The following is a 21,390-nucleotide window of genomic DNA, read 5'->3' as shown; positions in this document are numbered from 1 at the left end:
TTATTCAAAGATGATTGAAGTAAATTTTGAGTTGTTTACTTCATCAAGAAAAAAAACCAGAAGTTGCTAATAAACTAAGGCAGAACTGCTGGGCACACAATTAAAAACCTCGTAACTATCAAGAGTTCAACAACAAAAAGACAGGAGAGATTTTACAGAAGGAGGGCACCATCCAAAGTTTTGCTATGCCGTACACTCCACAGCAAAGTTGATACAATGAAAGACAAAATTGTACTCTTGTTGAAACAGCCACAGCTATGAAGCATGCTGATGAGAACATTCAGCTGAAATGATAAATTCTGCAGCATACATCCTGAATTGAATGAGACCTTCCAATATTTTAGGGACGTCTCCATATGAAACATGGTACTGAAAGAAGCCTGGCGTGAAGCACCTATGTATAATAGGGTCCAAATGTTATGTCCACGTTACGAAACAATTAAGGGTGAAAATCGACGGAAAAGCAGTGAAAGGAATTGTGATTGGCTATGACCATGATCGTGGTTATCAGACCTGGTGTGAAGAAAATCGTGAGTTAATGAGACCACAGGATGTTATTTTTGAAGAGAAAATTATGCAAAAGTAAAGTCCAGTAGTTCTTGTCGATCTTGATCTCCCTCGTTGGAAGTCTCACAAGTCATCAGACAAAATTAAGAGCAAAGTGAAATTTAGTTTTCCAAGAGGAAATGAGCTTGATAATTACGACAATTTACAGGATGAAACTGAAGAGTGTTTAGAACAATCTGATAATGGAAGAATCGAGCCACAACTGCATGAACATTTAGCGGAAAAATGACCAAAAAGACCTCAAGACTGTGTAATGCAGTTAATGACCTTTGACGAAAGCAGCAATGGATCAAGAAATGGTGGAACATCAAGAAAATGGAAATTGGATTTTGGAAGATTTACCACTTGGAAAGAGGGCAATTCCATGTAAGTGGATCTAAAAACTGAAGACAAATGCTGATGGATTGGATGACAGAGTCAAAGCAAGACTGGTTATCAAAGGACTTTCTCAAAAGAAAGGTACTGATTATGAACAAAGCTTCAGCCCCGTGGCAAACATGTAGACTATTTTAACATTACTCAGCATTGCAGCCAAAGAGAAGATCAACATTGCATAAATAGACGTGACTAGTGCCTTTCTTCACAGTGACCTGAAGGAAATAATGTTTATGACACTACCTTAAGGTATTAATGGTGTTCTCAAGGATGTAACATTGCCTCAGTTACCTAGTACAGTATCAAAAATTATTATGCACAATGACTAAAGTGCGCATTTAGGTCAAAAATATGAAAGAGAGTGTTGTAGATTATCAGCCAAGTAGAGATTATGTCTGTCTTGACATTGTCAAGGGAAGTCGAATGGAATCAGTGATTGCATGTTATTGTGCATGAATTACAGAACTGGGTGCAAAACCAGTTGGTAATTTTAGTACTGCGAAGACTAGTGTGTTTAAAACCAGAATAATTAAAAATGAGAAAGTGGAGATGGTAAATGCCTTTTTTCTTAAGTAGCAACAAGAAGTTGAAGAGTGAACAATAGCTGGTTGAAATTAATATGGATTGTCCTTCAAATAGAATTTGATGATTTTTCCATACTGGTAGTGAAGTAGTTGTAATTATTTACGGGCAAGAATGATCATGGCAGTTAAATTGAAAAGGCAGTGCGAGGGAGAGACATTCTATTACATATGAGTCAACCCTAACCTTTACTTATTCCACAGACTGTTACTAAAAATTTCAACCCTCAGATGGAATGTCCCTCAGTTACCAGATGCTACAAGTGTAAAAAATTATAATGAGTAGTGGCTAATGTGTACTTTTAGGTCAGAAAGTAAGGTGGAGTGTGTTCATGAATCTGATAAGCACATTTGGTTTGTTTGTTGCATTGTACCATTCATCTAAAGGTGATGTGTGTCTGGACATTATTATTTAAGTACTTGGGATTTCAGCAACCCTAACAGAAGTGGGTAAAATTAAATTTCTTTATCAACCAAAGCATTCACTTCTTACATTAATTGAGTGGTTTCACATTGTAAACAATGTATTTTTGTTTGCATCCATTGGCAAAAACATGTTGTTGTTGTTTGGTTATTTAGGAATGACACAAGTTTTCCATAGAAACGTGTCTGGTAAGACAGAGATATTTAAATGTCAACGAAGTTATTAGATAAAACTGTTCACAATGCAAATCTTGAACAGTGTGCCTTATTAAATAACTTGGACATTCTCATATTTTTGCACAACTATCTTAGTTGGGCAGCAAATAATGATGATGATGATGATAAATCTTCAAGCTGATTTTCTGTATCTTCTCTTGAAATGGTAATTTCACTAGCTGTAACTAATTCTCAAACAAAAAAGTGTCTGAGACAAATGTATTGTACATCGGTGAAGTTCAGGACTCAGTGTGAGTCTAACAACAGCTTTTAATTCAGCCAGACCATTTCTCGTGCTGCTTTACTAGCCGCTATATCTGCAGCTTCTGTAGTAGAGATTGCAACCGAAGTTTGTCACAGACTCGTCCAACTGACAGGTCCACTGAAGTACAGGCAGAGAGCACCGGAGGTACATCGTCCAGTCCCTAAATCACCTCAGTAACTGGCATCACTAGACATTCAAAAATGCCTTTATCCTCTCTGCTTTTATAAATAAGTCCATAGTCATATGTGCCTTTGAAATAGCAAAATATTCTGTTTACCCTTATTACATCATGCTCTGTTGGATTTTCAGGACATCTAGATACTACTCCAATAGCGTGTGCTGTGTCTGGTTTTGTCCCACACATCATGTACATCACATAATTAGTGAATCTCACATTCCAGTGGGGTGCCTGTTTCAGGCAGTATAAGCATTCAGTTTAGTAGTCCTACGTCTGTAGCAGTTATTATGATGTGCTAGGAGTTGCAACATAAAGAGGAAAATACGTACCTTGTCTATCCTTTCCGGATTTGGAAAGAGTTTTGTTTGCTCCTTAGATTCATGTTCCATTGTAAGTAGCATGTTGCGTTCTTTCAGCAGAACAAACCTGTTACATAAATTTAATCAGGCTACGTGCGACTATTTCACAAGGTTTTCTCTCTATAAACAGACAGTAGTGCTCATGAATTTACCATAACTTATGCAGATCGGTGTTGCTCTTTATTCGCAGTTCCTCTTTCCTCCATGCTCTTCCGACTCTCACTTGATTTTCACCCCAATTTTCCTTTTTGTCAAAAAACTCCATCAGATCGTTCCTCACAGGTGTTGTTTGCAGGCCGGCAGTTTGGAATTTCAGCGTGCTATGCATTAAACATAAAATCAAATTACACAGACTTGTTTCCAACAAAAATATTATTTCGTGCGACAGAGGTTCCAGAGTTTGAGGTACCAATCATTCTTTTCACAGTTACGTGCACAGCATCCGCACGATATTTCAGCTTAATTTACAGGCCGTGGGACTCAGAAACTCCCCACACTTAATGTTTGTTAGCGGTAACAAGTAAGGGGTGTAGCAGGCAGTAAACAGTAACTGAAATATAGGTTATGTTCACATACCTTGCTTTAAAACAACTGCTAGGAGGGGGTTTGCCACTTGTAGCGATCGTTAAAGATGAGAACATTTTTGTTATGGCGCTCGAAGAACAGGTAGTGCTCGCAATCCTCGTTATGTTAAACATTCTAATGCTAATCACTTGCCTCTTCGTAGTTTGGCTCTCAAAACAAGTAAACACTTCTATCTCGAAAAGCCGGTGATAGAGTATCTTCGAGAGCTATCTTTGAAATGTATTGGATGATAGAAAGGGAAATTTAAATGCCTATGATTCTGTGAGAACAAGACGATTGGAACTGTAACGACCGCTTGAGCCATGGAATTATACGTTTTATACTGCAATGAACGTTATTCATAACTATTCTCATGGTGAGTCAAGCATTTTATCCTCTAATCGTACTGTATATATGTGTTTAAATGCCGGTATGCTTCACACAAATTTTGTGGAATGTTTTGCGGCTTCATTTCACCAAGTCTGCATTCTGAGCAGAACAGGTAAATTTTTTAAAAGAACATTGCTCTTTGTATATATACAACATTTTTTGACTCTTGTAGCATTGTTTCGTAGTTAATCGATTAGCCGCTACAACCCCATCTTAATTTCAGCATACAGCACCGTAATTATGTGGAAGCATCTACAATGCAATTTTTAAAGACATAGAAAGGAGCACGTGAACAAGCAAGAATGACACCGTTCGATGATTTTATGTACCTGATCAACTCTGTACTATTGGGAGAAGAACCGGTAGGTAAATTGTGCTTTGTTTTAGTGTGTCGCAGGAGGGCGGGGACTGTCAAAAATACGTATAGTTGTCTATGTTTCTTGGAGAAGTTTGATGCCGATGATGTCCGATTGACGTGAAGGACATAAATAGCCTTTATGCTGTTATTTATACTCTTGTGTGTAGACGTTAGACATATTTTTCCACTCTTTGTGTTACTGAGGTAAGCCCGCTGGACAAAATGTTACTCTTGTAAAAGAACAGTTTGCCACTGTGCAGTGCTGTAGATGATTTGTGTCTGGTGCCAAGTGGTCATGCAATCTACCACCACCGAATGCCTATGTGTTAGCCTACAGGCTCTTGTCGTGCCTGAACAGTGGTGCTGTGCTCTTACATGTTTCCTTGTTTTTGCTGTTATTTTCTGCTTGGTTAAGCCTGTTATTGTGGCATTAAGTATTATTTGCCTACGTTTTCAAGTCAGCACTGACGTATGCTTTTCTGGTTGAATGGGATGTATGCCATGTGAAGCTGTCACAGTAGATTTTTTTTCACTGTAGGATGGTCCGTGATTGAAACCGGCAGTGAACAAATGTATTGTAAGACAGCACAGTGTGTATCATGCATTTCTTCAAGTATATGGATTAAATCCATGCATTTTAGTAGATCTACAAGATCTGATCATCAACGAGGAACTTTAGCTCTATATGACATGGTGAAGAAACTTGTTGACTCTCTTCCTTGGTGTTTGTCACCAATGCTGGGGGCAGTGTTACAAAGCATTAGCGTGATGTGTCTGGAGGTGACTTATTTTTTGTCCAGTGAACTTACTGTCAAATTGTATTCTATTGCTGTATATGTGTAATTTATCCAATTTAGAACCCATTCCTTGTAAAAACTTTTAATTCACATCACAAATCATCAAAGAAATGTTTGGGTAATTCACTTCTTCACTTACGAGGTCTGTTAGAAAAGTATCCGACCTTTGGCCGGGGGGGGGTGGGGGGGGGGGAGAGAGAGAGAGAGAGAGAGAGAGAGAGAGAGAGAGAGAGAGAGAGAGAGAGAGAGAGAGAGAGAGGAAAAAAACTGGCTTTTCTGATGCATTGGACACCTAATCACCCTCAGATAATTCCTGTTGGAAGTGTACCAAAAAAGCCTCTTTTGGAGTGTAGTTCAGCTTGGCTGTCATTACTGCCATAATGTCCTATCTTGTCTGAAATTGTTTTCCTTTCAAGGGCTTCTCAGACATCGGGAACAGCATGAAGTTGCAGGAGAGTTAAGCACGAGAAGCACAGGAATCTGGTTTTTCACCACAAAAGTCTGAATCAAAGGTGAGGAATGTGCTGGAGCGTTGTCGTGATGGAGTGCCAATTTCCTGTTGACCACAAGTCTGATCCTTACACCGATGGAGCACGTTCCTCTAGTACTCTTTGACAATTGTTTGATCCTATTGTGTGTGCTTATGGTGTACCACACCACTGGAGTCGAAGAAAGGGTCGGCATCACTTTTGACGTTGCTACACGTGTGGCGGGCTTCTCGGTCTGGGTGACAAGGAATGCTTCCTCTGTGACAACTGGGATTTGCTTTCCAGGTCGTACCCGTACACTGAGGACTCGACATCAGTGATTATGGTGTTTGGGATGTTGGGTCACTGTTTGTGGAGTCCAGCATGTCCTATGACACGTCAACGCAAAGTTGCTTTTGCTCCGCCACCAGCAGCTTCGGCACAGATTTCGCCAACACTCTCTTCGTGGACAAATCTTCAGCTACAATGGATTGTGCTGAAAAAGTGGTGATGCGCACCTCTTCTGCACTTTCTCTGGTGGTCTCACGATGGTGCTGTGTCACTTCAGTGGTCACTTTGGGAATGATGTGGTTATTTTGGCACGTTGACAGCTGACCAGAGTGTGGCTCACTCTCTACCGATGTGCAGCCATTTGTGAACTGGTTGTAACACTACTTAATCTGTACGATGCCCATAACATTGTCACTGAAAGCCGCCTGAATCTTCTGAATGTTTTCCACCTGACTGATGCCCAGTTCCTGGCAAAATTTGATGCAACAGCACTTTTCCAGTCATTTCGTGATTTCCCTTGCAGTGAAAAACGGACATGAGCACTCCACACCACCTCACTCGTCTACTGCTTATCGGCAGCTTATGCTATCAACAGGTGGCGGAAAAAATCACAGATGCGCATGAAGGTTTGAGCTCAGTCCGTGCAAGTGCTCCAAACTGAAATCCATTAAGTGTTCATAAAAGAAAAAAGAAGGGTTGGATACTTTTCTAACAGACCTTGTATACGAATGTGTGGTGTCTCTTCTTTCGGAAATGTCCGAAAGAACAGAAACCACGCATTCATATAACTGATTTGTCTCGATGGGCAACGAATCCACAACCTTGAGTGCGGATGCGTGACAACCTTCAACCTTCGGCAGGAACCTAAAAAACTAGCGAACGTGGAGGTCACGGACAGGGAATGTGGATAGGTGGTGCTAGGTGGAAATGTGGGTCGATCGGGGGTATGTTGAGATAGTTTGTACCTTTTGTGATAGCGATAAACACTGTGTCTCAGTGGTACAGTGGTTAATGCATCTGTCTAGTAAACAAGAGATCCCAGTCTGGCACACAATTTTGCTTATCACCACCAATTCTCCGTGACGTCCCGATGCAGAAGATATCATCAGTTCCTTTCCTTTCCTCCCCCTGCACTTTCAGTTTATTTTTCTCATTTGGTTTTTATGATTCTGGCTTCTGTAATAACCATATTGAGAGTCTGTATTATTACTATTTACTTAAATATTTGCATGAAGTAGGACTACACATGTATATTGCACAATTATTTGAAGTTTCTGTGTAATGAGTATCTTGTATTAAGCCACTGTATCTGTCCCATCCAAAGTGGCAGAACTGTCATGTTTACTTCTAAGCCAAGTAAAAGATTCATAATTCATATAGGCCTAATGGCTTAATTAGTCAGTTAGACATCAAGAGACTTACATATTGCCCGAAGAATAAAAATAAAATTACTTTTTCTTTGTTGAAAATGTTTCACTGATGGTGTTGGTGCAACTATTTTCCAAAGCATTGTCATGATCCTTGTATTTTGTGACTGTAGTTCTATCTTTTATTGATTCAACCACAAGTGATAGCATTGGACTATCTCTCTGCCAACTGATATTCAGCTGTAGTGAATACCACTAGCCGTCAATGTATTCTTTGCAGTATGGTCGTACGTATGTAGTTAGCACCTGTGATGATGATGATTTTGTTTCTGTATCATTCGTATTGTTAGACGTCATTTAGCTGTGTGGGCAGTAGCTCAGATAGTGTTTTATACTAGACCTTTGTGTATAGGACTTCACAGTACTGCCCCTTCTTGATGTAAGTTATGCTGACATACTGATCTGTAGCGTAGTGGGGGTTTAGGTTATGTTGGAAGATGATAGTTTGGTTGTAAGTTGGTGAAGTCAGTGGTAATGACACGACAGTTTTCTTTTCTTATTCCATAGTTACATCTGCTGAAAACCTCTAGTTTTCCACTGTGGTCTGATATTTTCAAATTTTTAATATGTTTCAAGGCATTAATTACAAGGACATTCCTGGGTCAAGAGGAATTTTCAATACAAGTAGTCAGCTTTGGCCAATGACATAACATTAATGGCTGCTCTCACATCATCTTGCTTACGGCCTTGTCGCACATTTCCTAAGTCGCCGGTCAAAGCAGATGACTCGTATTGAACATTCCTCTATATTTGCATTTCCCACGAAAAAACCATATCCCTTTGGAGGTCCTGGCCTTTTGTTGTGTTTATGTTTTCAGATTGTTAGTGACATTATCTGTGTTTGTTTGTTGAGTGTTGTCTCTCTGCCATTTTTATGTTGTCATCAATCTGTGGACACAGTATTTGGTTTGCTAATCCTTGATATGGCAGTCTTTTAAACTTTGTCTCATCAAGTCATTGAGTAATTGTACCACTCTTCTAGAAAATACTTGTCAGTTTGTCACATACAGGGTGATTCAAAGAGAAAGAACAGATTTCAATTGTTTATTACAGACAAACTGTGAAAGATAGAGGAAGGTTTTCACTCAATACAAAGTATAAGGACCATGCGTCACGTGAGAAACATTGAACTGACAGTCGGTTTCGGTTTCATTCCACATGTGAATCAACAGGTCTCTGTTTATTGAATTAACAGCTTCATCAATTAGATTTCTCAGCTCTTGAAGAGTAGCTGCTGTAGGGAGGAAAAACACTCTCTCTCTCTCTCTCTCTCTCTCTCTCTCTCTCTCTCTCTCTCTCTCTAATGGGATGTGATCAAAAAGTACTGGAAATTTTCGTTTTTGTTAAACAGACTTTATTTATTCGTCAGCATCAACTTTGTCCTCATCAGAGTAATCACCCTTAGATACAATATACTTGTGCCTGCACTTTTTCAGATCTTGAAAGCACTCCTGAAACTAACTTTTTGTTATGGTGTTAAGCTGCTTCAGTGATTCAGTTTTTATCTCATCAGTGATGGCAAAATGATAGCCTTTCATGGTGCTCTGTAGCTTGAGAGTTGAAAGAAGTTGCAGGTGGCAATGTCCAACAAATATGGTGTCCGAGGCAACATGGTGGTTTTCTTTTTTGTCAAAAAATCATGAACAAGCATTGAGATGTCAGCAAGAGTGTTATTGTGATGCAGTTTCCACAAGTGATTCTGCCACAATTCTGGTAGTTTTCTTTGGATTGCTTAACGTGAGTGGTGCATAACCTCCGGGCAGTATGCCTTATTCACCACATGACCATGACGCTGGAACTCTTGATCCCATTGTAACCGAAGAAAACTGAGAAGAACCTTCACATGTGATCAAATTTGTCAAATTTTTTTCTGGTCTTGGCTCTTCAGGCAGTTTCCATTGGGACAACTGAGCCACGGTTTCAATGTCTTACCTGTATACCCCTGTTTTGTCAGCTGTAAGAACCTTCTTTAGAAGTTCTGTATCATTATCGACTTCATTCAACACTTTCAAGACATCGTTTCAGATCAAAATTCAACTATTTCAGAACAAACTTTGCTGCTACATGTTTTATGCCCAAAACATCCAAATAAATTGCTTGGAATGAGCCGGAGGATATGCTGACACCATCACCAGCCTCTCAGATGGTGATTCGGCGATTTGCCGGAACAATGTTTTGTTTTGTTTTTCCACATTGTCATCCGGTTAAAACCTGTGTCTGGGAATCCTGATTTAGATTTTCCACAATTTCCCTAAATTGCTTTAGGCAAATGCCGGCGTGGTTCCTTTGAAAGGGCACGGCTGACTTCCGCCCTTCCTACTCTGATGGGACTGATGACCTCGCTGTTTGGTCCCTTTTCCCCAAATTGACCAACTAACCACATTGTTATCAGTAAATGATGTGCTAGGACATCGAGAACAGTCTTTGTCTTCAGTGTTTCTCGATCCTTTTCGAAATGTTTATACCGCACATAACCTCTCGTCTTACTCGTAGCAGATTTGCCAGAAGCCACAGTTAACATTTTCGAGCAAAATTCAATGCAATTTGAACCATCTTTTTCAAAAGTGAGAATTCACTGAGGAATCAAAAACACACACAATGTTTTGGACTGTCAAGAACCAACAAAATATTCAAAGCAGCTGAAAATGCAAACATACATCAGGAACTTGAGTACCACAAGATAAAAAAAGGTGAAAATCAGATGTATGAATCTCGTGTAATTAAAAAATTTCCATTAATTTTGATCACACCTCATATGTACCAACACAGATGAAAATCACAAGGTATGAGGTTTGGTGGCCTGGGAGGTGAAAAGCAATGAACAAGATCTTGTTCTCCACCTCTTTCAATCCAACATTGTCGGATGGTGTTAAGATAATTCCGTGTCTCAAGGTGAAAGTGAGAGGGGGTGCCATCGTCCATAAAAATGAAATCATTGGAATCTGTGTGAAGTTGAGGAAACAACCAATTTTGCAGCACATCCAGGTATGACATTCCTGTCGCAGTTCCCTCTGCAAAAAAAAGAAAGGTGCTTAAACATAGTGAACAGAAGCAGCACAAAAAACATTCAGTTTCGGTGAATCACTTCAGTGTCTGACAACAGCGCCACAATTTTGTAACCCCAAAATTCTTAATTATGGTGGTTTGTTTTATCTGATAGATGAAATGTCGATTCATCCAAAAAGATGACTCATTCGGAAAAAAGTTTCCTCTGCCGTATCCTGGAGAACTGAAGTACAAAATTCATACTTTTACTTATGGTCACCGGGAGGCAGTTGCTGCAGTAACTGCAGCTGGTAAGACTCCATATAGAGACATTGTTTCAGAACACACCACACTGTTGTTTCAGGAAATAGAAGTTGCTGGTCTCCCTGTCTTGTGGACTTCAGAGGACTCCGTGTGAGTGCATCTGGGATCCGCTCGACATTTTCATTAGTCGTGTGTGGCCGACCAGTGCCCTTCCATTTGAATATGCAACTAACTTCCGAGAATTTTTTATGTCAGTCATAAATCTACTTGGCCGGAGGCAGCTTCTTGGTGAATCGGTTTAGTGCAAACTCCAGCAGACAAACTAACTCCTCTTGTGGTGTAGTCACCGTGTTACTATAAACTAACAGTGCAGCTGTGTGAAAGCTTTGAATCTTCTTCAATTTGGTGACAGATGCAATGTGTTTCTATCTTCTATAGTTTGTCTGTGATAAACAATTGAAATCTGTTCTTTTGTTTTGAATTACCTGGTATAATGGCAGTAGATGCTGTATTTCTTAAGCTGTGAAAGATTGGAAGTACATTCCTCTAGATTTCAGCCTATATGATACAACAGCTAGCAAGGAGGATTGTGGTATCTTTCTTACAAAACTGTGTGGTTTCAGTTGCCTGAGACTGCAGTTTTTTGTGTGTGTGTGTGTGTGTGTGTGTGTGTGTGTGTGTGTGTGTGTGTGTGTGTGTGCGCGCGCGCACGTGTGTATGTGTGTCTGTTGTTGACAAAGGCCATTGGCCAAAAGCTTTAAGTGTGAAAATCTTTTTGTTGTGCCTATCGGTGACTCTGTATCTCCATATATGGTGAGTAGCAACTTTCCTTCTGATAATATTGTTACAAAACATTGTGTATTTTATGTGCAAGAAAAAACAAAACAATGGAACTTGTACCGGCAGGGTTGTGTAATAGTAACACTGCAGAATGTGACAGCACATTTCATATGAAGGAAGCCACAGCTGAACGAAATTTTCACTCTGCAACAGGGTGTGCGTTGATATGAAACTTCTTGGCAGATTAAAACTGTGTGCCAGACCGAGACTCGAACACAGGACTTTTGGCTTTTGCGGGCAAGTGCTCAGTTTTAATGTGCCAGGAAGATTCACATCAGGACACACTCTGCTGCAGAGTGAAAATTTCATTCTGGAAACATCCCCCAGGCTGTGACTAAGCCATGTCTCCGCAATATCCTTTATTCCAGGAATGCTAGTTCTGTAGGGTTCACAGGAGAGCTTCTGTAAAGTTTGGAAGGTAGGAGACGAATACTGGTAGAAGTGAAGCTGTGAGGACGGAGTGTGAGTTGTGATTGGGTAGCTCAGAGGGTAGAGCACTTGCCCGCGAAAGGCGAAGGTCCCGAGTTTGAGTCTCGGTCCGGCACACAGTTTTTATCTGCCAGGAAGCCACTGCTGTTTGGATTCGCGTGCTTTGCTGTATCATTAGAGACCAGTTTAGCAACTACCATATTGGCCTGAATATAATCCACTCTCAAATATACGCCACACCCCTAATTTTGAGGAGGAAAAAATGGAAAAGCTCTGTTTGGAAAAAATTTGTGCCACATTACCCATTTGCAGACACTGTTAATAATATTGCCAGAGTTAATCATATATTTTTAACATAGTAATGTAAATAAATTACTCAGAAATACGAGTTCTGTAACTTACATTTCTGTTAACTATCAGTATTTATTTTTTCGTCTATTTACTTGTCTCCTAAAGACTATTGTCCTTGCTGCCGTTGAGGGTATTAGACATGCAGCACTTCTTGAGCCATTGATGTTAAAATCTGTCATATTGTGTGCCACAAAGAGAGAATCTACTTGCATATAAGGATGACTGATGGCTTTTGAATTGTGCGAGATGGATTAGAATCTGACAATATTGTGCACCATGCAGAGAGAATCGATTTGCACACAAAACTGACTGATATTTTTTAAATCTTGTTAGATGGATTGACTGCATGATACCATTATAAAAGCAAATTAGCATAGTATTTTCAGAGACTGTCTTTAAATTGCTTGTTTACAGCAACATCAAGCTCCTGCAGTTTTAAAGTCCACACCTTCAGATATAAGGCCTAGGTCTCTCTTCATTGCAGCAGCTAAGGGATGACCACTACGGGTGCAGTTCCAATAATACGAAAATATTTGTAGGGTTGTGCAGTTAAGCTGCATGCTAATTTTTCATGGCCATATTTTGGGGGAAAAAAATGTGGCTTATATTTGGGGTGATAAGAAATTTCTCGCACTTCACTTGTCTAATCTACCACTTTTTAAAATGGAGTAATGCTGGTAAAATAATTGTTCTCATTTTTCCTTCGCAAAAGGTATGAATTACCCTCAGAGTGGATACTTCCGTGTACTGTTTGCATGATCGGAGAAATAGTCACTGCATATGCTATTCCAGTTATTTCCATATAATTGCGTGGTCTGTGAGGGTAGGTCAGTAAATATGCTGAAAATGTCAAAGGGGTCTATGAGAGTAGATCAGTAAATAAGCTGCAAATGTCAGTTTACCTTATACCCCATTTAAATGACGTATGCATACTTTTCCAGCAGATAGCAGCAGATGTATGCTTGTTGTAGAGGGTGTGGGACATTGCGAGGCAGCCAGTGTAAGATGCTGGATGTACTTCATGAGTGTACAAAAGTAGATCAATATGTGGTCGTGTGTTTTTTGTGGGCTCAAGAGCTTACCGACAGTAAGTCTCCCAGGGGGGTTCTGGGTGACTTTTCAAACCCAACCCCTTTCCCTATAGCTCTCCAGTTTCTTTCCCTTTGGTCCCTTTTCCTTTCCTTCAACCCTTCTGCCAGAAGAAGCCACTGGCTCCAAAAGCTTACATAAGTAAAAACTTTTTTTTATATATGTGTTCACTTGAGTCACTTGGCTAGTGGGCTGTTTTATCTATCCAGTTACATTAGATCATTCATAATGATTGGTGTGTGATGATCGATGACGTAGCCCCGCATGTTGACTGAGCAACACGAAATTAACATACTTGGTCTGTCTTTCTGACACCTCATTTAGTACTCTCAGGAAGAAGAGGACCTCATTGCACAATTTTTTTTACAGAGGACAAGTCTCGAGTCCTCCACTTTCAACCAGAAAAAAATCATCCTTGGCGTGGAAACATTTCCCCTTCCCAATAACAGAGAAGTACGGGACTATTCCATCAGCCTGTAAGATTACACGTACTGTTTTTTGCACTATGCGAGAGGTCATACTGATGAAATTTCAGCGTCACAGTGGGACCGTGAACATTGCATTGTTCCCCCTCCCCTGAAAGGGTTCAAAATGGCTCTGAGCACTATGGGACTTAACATCTGAGGTCATCAGTGTCCTAGAACTTAGAACTACTTAAACCTAACTAACCTAAGGACATCACACATATCCGTGCCCAAGGCAGGATTCGAACCTGCGACTGTAGCAGTCGCGCGGTTCCATACTGAAGTGCCTATAACCACTCGGTCACAGCAGCTGGCCCCCTGACAGGCGGCCCACAGCTCTTTTGTGGGCATGTGTGTGATGTGCACAGATCCCTGGCCTAGTGCTGCCTTTCTTCTCTCCCAGACTGCTTTCCCTTCCCCATATCCACTCCTTCCCATTGTAGTTCCTCCCACATCTGCCCCCCCCCCCCCCACCTGTTCTTCCCCCCAGGGGGTCCACAACTCTTTTGTGGATACGTGCGTGGCGAGCACGGGGCCCCGAGCTATTGGAGCATTCTTTCTCTCCAGGGCTGTATTTCCTTCCCCTCCCCCTCCTTGCTCCTTTCCCCTCGCCCTCTCCTCTCCCTCTCTTGGTGTCCTTGCTTATGTTGGCCCCCGCTATCCTCCTGGTTCTGTTGGTTTTACAGTTTGGCTTTGTTGCATAATCACCTCCTCCTTTTGGCATTCCCTGGCCCCCCTCTGGGGTTTGACCTCCATTACTAAATTTCTATTCTGTAGTGTGAGCCATTTGGGGAAGAGCACCTCACCTAGTGTCTCTGACGTGTGCCCTCCTAGAACATTCAACCTTTTCTTTTACGTCGTCGTCTGATGCTAGGGTGCATAGCCAGCATGGTAGCCAGCCCGTGTGGTGGGGTCGCTATGTACCCTTTTGTTTGAGCCCCCTGAACACACAGGGATCACACTTCTGATACCTGGGCCGTGATCACCTCATGCATGCCTCGGAGTGGTTGCTCGTCATCCTGGAGCATCTGAACTCTCGGCAATAGCCGCCGTGCCAGACGGCCCTTGCTGTGGCTGGGTGTCGCCCGTGAGGAGAGCCCCTGATCGGAGTGGTTGGTATCAGGGCAGACACTATGCAAATGAAACGCATACGGGTCCAGAACTCTGGTCGTTCTTCTGCGGACTTCTCTCTGTGTGGAACTGATTCTTCGAGTGCTGCTTCTCTTGCCCTTTCGGGCCTTCCCTTCCGTGGCTACCCCCTGGGAAGAGGGTCAGACCCATCGGCTAGGGGCGAAACCTTTCCCCCGTTATCTAGTTTGCACCAGGACTGATGGGGATACTTTCACCAATACTAAACCTTTATTCTTTGTGGAACACATTGAAGACAAGTTTGGTGAAGTGGACTCCCTGAGCAAGATGCGGTCGGGTTCGTTGCTGATCAAAACTGCTTCAGCTGCCCAATCTGCGGCCCTTCGTGCCTGTACCAATCTTGGCACAATTCCTGTGTCCATTACCCCTCCCCCCCCCCCCCCCCCCCACCAATCTCTAAATATGGTTCAAGGTGTGATTTTCCACAGGAACCTCATCCTTCAAACTGATGAGGAACTTCGGGACAGTCTCGGACGGCGGGGTGTTCAATTTGTTCGGCGTGTTCAGAAGGGTCCTAAGGACAATCGCATTGATACTGGTGCCTTTATCCTGGCCTTTGAAGGGGACACCCTCCCTGAGAAAGTTAAGGTCATGGTTTATCGATGTGATCTGAAGCCGTACATCCCACCTCCTATGAGGTGTTTTAAGTGCTTGCGTTTTGGACACGTCTTCCCGCTGTTCACAGGCCCCTCTTTGTGGTGACTGTGGACGTCCACTCCATGATGGGAGTCCCTGTGTTCCCCCTCCTGTGTGTGTAAATTGTCATGGCAGTCATTCTCCACGTTCACCAGATTGCCCAGTATATAAGAAGGCCCGTAAGAAGTATCCACGTCTTCACCCTGTGTCCATGACATCTAGTTACACTTTGGTTACATCTTCATCCCTTCCTCCCCCTTCCTTACCCCCATCCTGGACCCCTCTCCTCCCCCCCTCCCCTGCGGCTCCGACACCTTCTCCTCTGGGCGCTGCTCTCCCTCCACAGACGGAGAAGTGTCCCACTCCTTCGGTGTCTGCCGGTCAAGGGCGCCTCTCCCGGGATGCCCCTTCCCGGCATCTTCCAGGCCAAAGGTCTGCTGCCGCGCGACGACCGCGAGAGCCGCGGTCTGTCGGCCGCCAGGTCGCCCGGTCTCTTTCTGTTCCTGATCTTGCTGCAGCTGGCTCCTTTATGCCACACAGCCCTCCTTGATCTCAGCCTGAAAAGAAGAAGAAATATAAGTCCCGAGACAAAGAGCCTCTGGTGTCAACAGAGGTCCCATCCTCGACTTCACAACTGGATTCTGACCTGTCATCCATGGATGTCGCCCCCTCCTTTTCGGTGACGGGTGGGGACCCGGCGGTATGACTGGCTTTAGCGTATTCAGCCTCCATTTAAATCATCGTTCTGTGGTTCTCCAATGGAATTGTAATGGATACTATCGTCACCTTCCGGAATTGAAATCCCTTATTTCGTTTTACTCTGCAGCTTGTGTTGCTCTACGGGAATCTCATTTTACTGATGCTTACTCACCGACTCTCCGTGGGTTCCGTGTTTTCTGTCGAAATCGGGCCGGACGCCTGCAGGCTTCTGGTGGCGTTTGTACGTTGGTCCGTACAGACATTGCTAGCTCGTGGATTCCTCTTCAAACTACATTGGAAGCGGTTGCTGTTAGGGTCCACCTAGACTCTGAGGTCATGGTCTGCAATCTTTATCTCCCTCCTGACAGGACTCTTACATCTGCTGCCTTTACTGCCCTTCTTCAGCAACTTCCTCCTCCCTTCCTCCTCCTCGGGGATTTTAATGCTCATCATCCCTTGTGGGGCAGTGCCTTTCCATCTAGACGAGGTCTTCTTATAGACCAATTTATTGCAGACCACGACTGCGCCTTCTTAATGATGGCTCGCTGATCGTTTGGCTGGGGGAGCAGTTACTTACCCCCCCCCCCCCCCCGCCCCCCCTTGCAGCGGATTTACGGCTTCACATCAAATCCCACTTTGCACAGTCATGGGCCAACTCTTGGGAGGCTACTCCCCTGTCTAATAAACTTCGTGCGATTAAGGTGACACAAGGCCCGTGGCGTTCTTCCTTTCGCCTCTCCCGAAAGGACTCGACCACACTGTGTCGTCTCCGCATTGGTCATACCAGGCTGACCCATGGTTTTCTTTTGCATGATGAGCCACCCCCACTTTGTGGTTGTGGAGCCTTCCAGTCGGTAGCCCACATTTTGGTTGGATGCCCCCTTCTTTTGGCTCTGCGTGCTAAGTACAGACTCCCCCGCACTTTACCTTTGATGTTGGCTGATGATTCCCGGATGGTCTCTCTGATTCTCGGTTTCCTCTGGGAAAGTGGTTTTTATTCTCAGTTTTAAGGTTTTTAATCTCTCTCTGGTGTTGGGGCAGGGCAGTGAGTGTTTGGGTATCTCCCACTGTAAGCCGTGTTTGGAGATTCCCGACTCACCTCCCTGACCGAGATCCTCTTTTCTTCCCCTTTTACTCTGTTTTACCCTTTTTTTAAAGGATTGGTTAGTCTCCTTTTCCCATATGTACTTCTACATTCTAGCAGTTGCACCTTTTAAGTCACAGGTGGTCTTGCCTATGCTGTTTCAGCTTAGCGTTGGGTTCGTTCTCTTGCTGACTTCCCTCATTTTGTTTTTACCATTGACAACATGACTGCCCTTTTACATTTTTAGCCTTTTCCCTTTTATTGTTCTGACTTTCCTGAGATGTCACACTAGTGGAATGGACCACATCTTAAACAAGGGACTGATGACCTAGCTGTTTGGTCCCTTAAACCCCAAACAACCAACCAACCAACCTACCTCCTGTTCTTCCTCCTTCAATGTTTCCCTTAATGGCTACTTGGCTATTCCCTCAATTCTGCTATTTCTTTTTGGTCTAGTTTCTAGTGTTTCCACTCTTCCTCGCCCCCTCCCAAGTCTCTTCTCCTGCCCTCCTTTGGGGTTTGACCCCCCTTTTGAAATTCTGCTTCTGTAGTGTGAGCCATTTAAGGAGCAGCTCACTCCCTAGCATATCTGGTGTGGGTTCCTCTTCCTTCCCTGCTGTAGCCCCCTCTCTCCCCTGCTAGGTCACCAGCAGGTGTAGCGAGTCCATGTGGTGCAGTTCTTATGGCCCATGTGGTTGACATCATAGGAATCACACTTCTGGTACCTGAGCTGTGATTGCACATAAAGCATGCTGAGCTCCGTGCTTCTGGGTGCTCTTCCGCAGCTGTGTCTTCGTACAGAAACAGTTGTCTCTCTGCTCCTCCTTTTGTTTCCCCAGTCTTCCCTTCCCTAGCCATCCCCTGGGAGAAGAGCCAGGCCCACTGGCTTGGGAAAAAACCTTTTTCACATTACTTGGTTTCACCCAAGACACACAGGAAAACTTTTGCCACAACCAAACTTTCCCTCCCCCCCCCCCCCCTTTTTTAAAGAAAGAAAAGAACATATCAAAGATAAGTTAAAGGAAGTTGACTCAGTAAGATATGATCTGGTTCCCTACTGATTAAAACCTCTTCTGCCAGTCAGTCGGCTTCCCTTTGTGCTTGCAAGCACTCAGTGGATGCTCTGATGAGCATATTCCTCACCAGTCCTTGTATATGACACAGGCCATTATTTGCACAGGCACAGCCTCCCGCAATCTGACGAGGAACTCGGGATTAATCTGAAACGGCACGGCATTTTTGTCCGGCAAGTCCAGAGGGGTCATAAGAACATCGCCTCAATATGAGCACTTTTGTACTAGCTTTTGAGGGGATACCTTTCCAGAAAAGACAAAATTAGGGTTTACCATTGTGACGTGAAACCCTATATCCCACTCCCATGCACCATTTCTGGTATCTCCGTTTTGGTCGTGTCTTCACGATGTGATCCGAATCCTATTTGCGGTGACTGCAGCTGCCCTCTGTGTGGGGGGAGTACTTGCAAGCCAAAGTGTGTGAACTGTTCCGGCCCACATTCTCCTCGCTCACTGTAGTGCCTGATATATAAAAAGGAAAGGAAGATTCAGGAATCCAAAATTCTCGACTGTCCATCCTACTCTGAGGCATGACAGAAATTTCACTGTTTCCACACGGTATCTTTAACACCTACCTTTCCATCAGTTGCATTTTTCGTCCTCCTCTTTCCTCCTTACCCCTGCCGTGTCCCTATTCCCTTTCCTCCTCGGTGGTACTTCCCACTCTTTCTCCTTGGCCCAAGAAGAAACCTCTTCTCTGGGACCTGCCGGGTATGCGGCTCCCTCGAGGAACCTCCCTCCCTGGTGTCTTCAGGACGAGAAGTCTGTTGCTTAGTCACACGTGGGACTCATGTTCTGTAGGTCTCAAAGCAATGCATTTGCTTTCGGATCCTGATAGTCCTGTGACTACATCTCTTCCTGACCTCACCTCCTCTTGTCCTCTGAAGGAGAAGAAGATGAGTCAAGTCAGGATGAGAGCGCGGACCCTGTCTCCTGCCCCCCCCCCCCTCCACCCCCTCCCTCCCCCCACAATTCTGGTCCATTCGATGTGCTTCTGGGCTCTTGTACTACTCTCCTTCAGTGGAACTGTAATGGTTACTGTTGTCACCTGGGATTGCAATCTCTTCTTTCCCTCTACTCTGTAGCTTGTTTTGTATTGCAGGGATCTCGTTCTGTGGATACTCATTCACTGACGATCTGTGGTTTCCGAGCCATCTGCTGAACCTCGTCGGCCCTTTGTGAGCCTTCGGTGGTGTGTGTGTGCAGTGGTCCGCACAGACGTGTTAGTTCTCGAGTTCCCCTTCGTACTGCTCTGGAAGCAGTGGCCTTTTGGATCCATTTAGGCTCTGCAATAACAACATGCAGTCCTTATTCCCCCCTTCCGCACTGGAATCCTAAGTTTCCTGCTCTTGTTGTCCTTCTTCGACAGCTCATTGCTCCCTTCCTTCTCCTCGGGGATTTTAACTCCCGTAACCCTATATGAGGTGGTACTGCGACCGTAGACTGGGACAGGATTGTTGAAGACCTGCCGGCAGGGCTCAATTTCTGCCTCCTCAACACTGGAGCCCCCCCCCCCCCCCCCTGCCCCTACACACACACTTTAATGTGGCACAAGGCACTTTCTTGGCCATAGATTTTTCCATCTGTAGCCCTGGATCTCTCTCCTCCATTCAACGGCGAGTTCATGACAAGATGTGGCAACAGCGATCATTTTCCACTCTATAATATTAATGGATAGATAAAAAAGTCACTCACCAAGTGGCGGCAGGGGAACTCACACGTAAACGAAGGCTATACTTACGCAAGCTTTTGGAGCCAGTGGCTCCTTCTTCCAGCAGAAGGATTGAACGGAGGAATGAAGGAAAAGGACTGGAGAGGCTTTTAGAAATATTGTGCATGAGTTAGTAAGAGTGAAAAGCTAAGTTCATTGTGAAAGATGTAGAAAACTAAGATGGAGCAAAGAAAGGAGTACATACTGTGAAGAAATGCTGAGATGGAAGAAATTAACATAAATTAAGGCCAGTGGTGAGAACCGAGGACACATTCTAGTGCTAATTCCCACCTGTGGAGTTCTGAGAAACTGGTGTGCAGGGAAGAATTCAGATGGCACATGTGGTGAAACAGGTATCAAGGTCGTAACTGCCATGTTGTAGACCATGATCTGCAGCAGGATATTGTGTGTTGCCAGTATACACGCTCTGACCGCGTGGGAACACCAGACGCTGTTGGATCCCCTTCATTTCCTGCCCGGTTTGCCGTGCAGTCTAATGCACGGCTTTCCGGGTGTGAAGGAGCACCAGTTCCCGGCACAAATCCACCCGGCAGATTTGTGTCGATGTCCGGTGAGCTGGCCAGTCTGTGGATGGTTTTTAGGCGGTTTTCCATCTGCATCAGCGAATGCAGGCTGGTTCCGCTTATTCCGCCTTAGTTACACTATGTCGGCGATTGCTGCGCAACAAGTTCTCCACGTACACATACACCACCATTACTCTACCAAGCAAATACAGGGGTTACACTCGTCTCGTGGACCACAGCAGCTGCGGTGGGGACAAAGCCTCTCCGTCGTTTCTAGGTCCCCGGTTAATATAACATAATATACATGCTCTGCCTATGCCCATTCATCCTAACTGATAACTTGGTGGTAGTCAAGCCGATGTAAAAGGCTAAACAGTGTCTACATAACAGTTGGTATATGACATACCGTTTCACAGATGACTCTCCCATCGATAATGTTTTGCGAGTGACAGAACTGGTATGGGTGGTGGTAAGAGGGTGCATACGGCAAGTCTTTCAGCAGGGAGGATCACAGGGATAGGAGCTGCAGGGTAGGCAGGAGCAGCATAGGGTCTGACTAGAATATTGCAGAGATTGGGAGGGAGACGGAAAGCTATTCTAGGTGTGGTGGGCAAAATCTCAAACAGAATGGATCTGATTTCAGGGCACGATTTTAGGAAGTCGTGGGAATGCCGAAGTAACTCCTTAATACATTCAATCTGTTAATAACACTATCTTCCAAATCTGTTAACAACACTTTCTTCCACTCTTCTCAGGTTCATTTACTATGTTTCCTAGCCCACGAGTCTCTTCCTTTTGCTTACGAGCTTCATAAGGAGTGTCCTCACTGCCGCT

The 21,390-nt window shown here is 43.8% G+C and overlaps 2 protein-coding genes across 2 annotated transcripts in view; one reads left to right on the top strand and one right to left on the bottom strand.

The window, feature by feature from the left end:
* LOC124720301 (39S ribosomal protein L47, mitochondrial) overlaps positions 1 to 3,825 on the bottom strand; it is a 65,534-nt gene extending 61,709 nt beyond the window's left edge. Inside the window, exons 1-3 of the mRNA XM_047245610.1 lie at positions 3,541 to 3,825; positions 3,117 to 3,284; positions 2,935 to 3,031 (exon numbers count right to left, since the gene is read on the bottom strand). Of these exons, the coding sequence (XP_047101566.1) occupies positions 2,935 to 3,031; positions 3,117 to 3,284; positions 3,541 to 3,662 (387 nt within the window). The 5' untranslated portion in view covers positions 3,663 to 3,825. The remainder of the gene's footprint in view (positions 1 to 2,934; positions 3,032 to 3,116; positions 3,285 to 3,540) is intronic.
* Positions 3,632 to 21,390, top strand: part of LOC124720302 — a 54,914-nt gene continuing 37,155 nt past the window's right edge. Inside the window, exons 1-2 of the mRNA XM_047245611.1 lie at positions 3,632 to 3,904; positions 4,142 to 4,280. Coding sequence (XP_047101567.1) covers positions 4,221 to 4,280 — 60 coding nt within the window. The 5' untranslated portion in view covers positions 3,632 to 3,904; positions 4,142 to 4,220. The remainder of the gene's footprint in view (positions 3,905 to 4,141; positions 4,281 to 21,390) is intronic.

The sequence above is a fragment of the Schistocerca piceifrons genome, chromosome 11, assembly GCF_021461385.2.
Source record: "Schistocerca piceifrons isolate TAMUIC-IGC-003096 chromosome 11, iqSchPice1.1, whole genome shotgun sequence".
Taxonomy (NCBI): domain Eukaryota; kingdom Metazoa; phylum Arthropoda; class Insecta; order Orthoptera; family Acrididae; genus Schistocerca; species Schistocerca piceifrons.
Note: the sequence above shows the minus strand (reverse complement) of the source record. Positions and strands in the feature narration are given on the sequence as shown.